Source organism: Zea mays, chromosome 9 (genome assembly GCF_902167145.1).
Source record: "Zea mays cultivar B73 chromosome 9, Zm-B73-REFERENCE-NAM-5.0, whole genome shotgun sequence".
NCBI classification, from domain to species: Eukaryota; Viridiplantae; Streptophyta; class Magnoliopsida; order Poales; family Poaceae; genus Zea; species Zea mays.
This window is the reverse complement of record NC_050104.1, coordinates 8,590,586-8,595,071: the sequence shown is the minus strand read 5'-3', so window position 1 is coordinate 8,595,071 and position 4,486 is coordinate 8,590,586. Positions and strand designations below refer to the sequence as shown.

General features: G+C 52.1%; 1 protein-coding gene across 1 annotated transcript; it reads left to right on the top strand.

Annotated features, from left to right (window-relative positions):
- Positions 1-2,187: 2,187 nt before the first annotated feature.
- opr1 (12-oxophytodienoate reductase 1) lies at positions 2,188-3,728 on the top strand. The gene is made up of 2 exons (NM_001112429.2): positions 2,188-2,643; positions 2,737-3,728. The coding sequence occupies exons 1-2, from the start codon at positions 2,295-2,297 to the stop codon at positions 3,516-3,518; spliced, it is 1,131 nt and encodes a 376-aa protein (NP_001105899.2). The 5' UTR covers positions 2,188-2,294; the 3' UTR covers positions 3,519-3,728.
- The last annotated feature ends 758 nt before the right edge of the window (positions 3,729-4,486 follow it).

Below are 4,486 nucleotides of genomic sequence, written 5' to 3'. Positions count from 1 at the left end.
GGGATCTGGTATCCAAAGGGGTCTAACTTTGACTTGATTGGGTACTCAGATTCCGACTATGCTGGATGTAAGGTCGATAGGAAGAGTACATCGGGGACGTGCCAATTCTTAGGAAGGTCCCTGGTGTCATGGAACTCTAAGAAACAAACTTCTGTTGCCCTATCCACCGCTGAGGCCGAGTATGTTGCCGCAGGACAGTGTTGCGCGCAACTACTTTGGATGAGGCAAACCCTCCAGGACTTTGGCTACAATCTGAGCAAAGTCCCACTCCTATGTGACAATGAGAGTGCTATCCGCATAGCGGAAAATCCTGTTGAGCACAGCCGCACAAAGCACATTGACATCCGGCATCACTTTTTGAGAGACCACCAGCAAAAGGGGGATATCGAAGTGTTTCATGTTAGCTCCGAGAACCAGCTAGCCGATATCTTTACCAAGCCTCTAGATGAGAAGACCTTTTGCAGGCTGCGTAGTGAGCTCAATATCTTAGATTCGCGGAACTTGGATTGAAATGTAGCATACATGTGTAAGCCTAATTCCTTTTCACGCTCGTCGTAGTCGGATCGTGAGGGTCTACTTCCACCAAATCGGAATTATCTCCACTCACCGAAAGATCGGGCACTCTAGCTCTATCACTCGGACTCAGCCTCGACATCGGAAGACAAACTCCGCCTCGCCCGACCCCAGGGCCCAGACTCGACCTCGACCTTGGAGGAGCCTCCGCCTCGCCCGACCTCGGGCTCGGACCCGCCACGTCACAGGGAAGGCCATCATTACCCTACCCCTAGCTAGCTCAGGCTGCGGGGAACAAGACCGGCGTCCCATCTGGCTCGCCCCGGTAAACAAGAAATGATGGCACCCCGCGTGCTCCATGACGACGGCGGCTCTCAGCCCCTTACGGGAGCAAGGATCCGACAGCCCCGACAGCTGTACTTCCACAAGGCTCAAGCATTCCTCCGACGGCCACGACATCACATGAACAGGGCGCCAAAACCTCTCCGGCTGCCACGACGGCATGTACTTAGGGCTCTAGCTCCTCCCTGCTAGACACGTTAGCACACTGCTACACCCCCATTGTACACCTGGGCCCTCTCCTTACGCCTATAAAAGGAAGGTTCAGGGCTCTCGTACGAGAAGGTTGGCCGCGCGGGAGAACGGGTCGACGCACAGGGCTCCCTCTCTCTCTCTCTCTCTCTCTCTCCCACGCGGACGCTTGTAACCCCCTACTGCAAGCGCACCCGACCTGGGCGCGGGACAACACGAAGGCCGCGGGTTTCCCCTTTGCTGTTTCCCACCCCCCCCCCCCCCCCCCCTTTGTGCTCCGTCTCGCGCCGACCCATCTGGGCTGGGACACGCGGCGACAATTTACTCGTCGGTCCAGGGACCCCCCAGGGTCGAAACGCCGACAATTATTATTATTTTATTTATATTAACACTTAATTATTTTTATCTCATTTTAATTTCTATTTACCGTGTATCTTTATTAATATATCGAACATGGATAAGCAACAAAAGCACGGTCTGAACTGCTTTTAATTTGTACTATAAAATAGCTGCCTTTAAAGTAGCTTTTCATAAATCTAAGCAACATTTTTGTAAATTCAAACAACCTTACCTTTTCGTAAATTCAAACAATCTTACAATACACTTAATTATTTTTAGTCTCATTTTAATTTCTATTGGTCATGTCGTCTCTTTATTAATATATCGAACTTGGATAAGCAGCAAAAGCACGATTTAAGCTGCTTTTAAATTTGTACTGTAAAATAGGTGCTTTTTAAAGTAGCACCACAAAAGCTAAAAACCTTTTTGTTTTAAAAGCTTAATCAAACGCGCCACTAGACAAGTGCTCGGATGCATGTACGAGTACATTGTGAACGTAGTAGAATATCAGTGCGTGGACGAGCACAGAAATGTACACAGGGATGATCAGCGAAGAAGATCCTACATGTAAAATGCCATATTGCGTCATCACTTAGTGCAGGTGACGTTCACTTTTCGCAGCACAAGTCAAAGAGGCAGCAATCTGTGAACTTTGACGTGCGGCGGTTGGAGGGTTGCAGCCGACACACGGCCTGTTCCAATGAACCTGCGTGAGCGCCAAGTGGATGACGGAAAGGGTGACGCAACACCCCTGGAGCGCCCACTCCGACAACTATAAATACACAGCGACACCCTTCTTCCAGTAGACGCAGAACAAGCAGAGCGAGAAACCGAGCAAAGCTAGTAAGAGCAGAGAGCTGCAAGTGACCTGCGGTGTTGCATCACATCTGCAGCAGCAGCACGCCGGCAAGATGGTGCAGCAAGCCGCGAAGGAGGTGATCCCGCTGCTGACGCCTTACAAGATGGGGCAGTTCGAGCTCTCTCACCGGGTGGTGCTGGCGCCGCTGACGAGGTGCCGCTCCTACGGCAACGTGCCGCAGCCACACGCCGCCGTGTACTACTCCCAGCGCGCCACCAGGGGTGGCCTGCTCATCGCGGAGGCCACGGGGGTGTCGGCCACCGCGCAGGGGTACCCGGAGACTCCTGGCATCTGGACGCAGGAGCAGGTCGAGGCGTGGAAGCCCATCGTCGACGCCGTCCGCCGCAAGGGCGCCATCTTCGTCTGCCAGATCTGGCATGTGGGCAGGGTCTCCACCAACGGTACGTGCATGTTTCTCAGCTCTCGATCATGTTACTGCTTGACTTTCTTAACCAGGAGCTGATGTTCTAGTCGGTTACCCATCCAACTTGCAGAGCTCCAGCCGAACGGCGATGCGCCTATCTCGAGCACGGACAAGCAGATCTCCCCGGACGCCGAGTCCGGAACGGCGTACTCGAAGCCGCGCCGGCTGCGGACCGACGAGGTCTCCGGGATCGTCGACGACTTCAGGCGGGCCGCACGGAACGCGATCCAGGCTGGCTTCGACGCCGTCGAGATCCACGGCGCGCACGGGTACCTCCTGGAGCAGTTCATGAAGGACAGCTGCAACGACCGCACGGACCAGTACGGCGGCAGCCTGGAGAACCGGTGCCGTCTCGCCGTGGAGGTCGTGGACGCCGTCGTCCGCGAGGTGGGCGCGCGCCGCGTCGGCATCAGGCTGTCGCCCTTCGTCGACTTCGTGGACTGCGTGGACTCGGACCCGGTGGCGCTCGGCCACTACATGGTGCAGCAGCTCAACAGGCATAGCGGCTTGCTCTACTGCCACATGGTGGAGCCCCGCATGGCTACCGTCGACGGGCGCAGGCAGATCCCTCACGGGCTCTTGCCGTTCCGAAAGGCGTTTCATGGAACGTTCATCGCCGCCGGTGGGTACGATCGGGAGGATGGCAACAAGGTGGTGGCAGAAGGGTATGCTGACCTCGTCGCGTATGGGAGGCTGTTCTTGGCTAACCCAGACCTACCTAGGAGGTTCGAGCTGGATGTGGCACTCAACAAATACGACCGCTCCACCTTCTACACGCAAGATCCTATTGTTGGCTACACAGATTACCCTTTCTTTGAAGAAGAAGATGGCAAGAATGAGGAGTCAGTCTGATCACAACTAATAATGTGGAGGGTTCATCAAGTTTGAGTTCATCATTATTTCCACCATTCATTATTGGCCATTGTGGCGGAGTCATTGCGTCGTGTTGTTTCATTATGTACTAGTGTAAAGTGAAATAAATCATGTACTAGTGTGAAGTGAAATAAATCTAGCTATTTCGTAAAATTATTATAAAATAAATTATTACTTTTTCTAGATCATCCAATTTGGAGACTCGTCCAATCCAAGGAGATTTTAGGCCACTTGTATCTGTTCGTGATTTCCTTCGCTCCGGAAGATTACAACGGTTTGAATCCTTATGCAGTATTTCATTATACCAGCTGCTGGTAAGCTTGTCCAAAAATTTTTAGTCTTTTTCTCCTGATTATAATAGTCTGAATCCTTATATGCAACATCGAATTGAATCCTCGTTGAGTCAACGAATGAAATCAAAACTAGACTATGCGAACTTGGGGATCCTAAAGTTCTGCTTGTATCTTCGAGACTTTTATCTTATTCTGAATGGTCATAGATGTCGTCCGATTTGAAACCAGATTTTTTGTGGCTTATGCAAGAAACAACCCACAGATTTCAATTAAAAATATATCTAGTGACAGTACTTTGTAGTTTTCAAAAAGTTTTTTTGTCTATACCTCAAAATTAAGGTACCCATTACTGATTGATCAAGCTGGACCGTCTTCCGAGTCTAACCTTATTCACCATGATAATGGTGGTCTATCCTAACCCAGTGGCTGGGTCTACCCTGTAAGGCCACTGGCCTCGAGTAAAGGCCAGCACCTATAATCAGCGCTCTAGACCCCAACGGAGGGGTCCGGGTTTGCCATGTATCCTGAAGACGAGGGCTCTCGGCACCTACGTCGCGTCTGGGGGCCGGACCCCCGAGAATGGCCCCGACCCTCATGGCGGGCCACCTGGACCTTTGCCCTAAGGGGTCCGGTGCTGCCAAGTGCTAGCCAGCG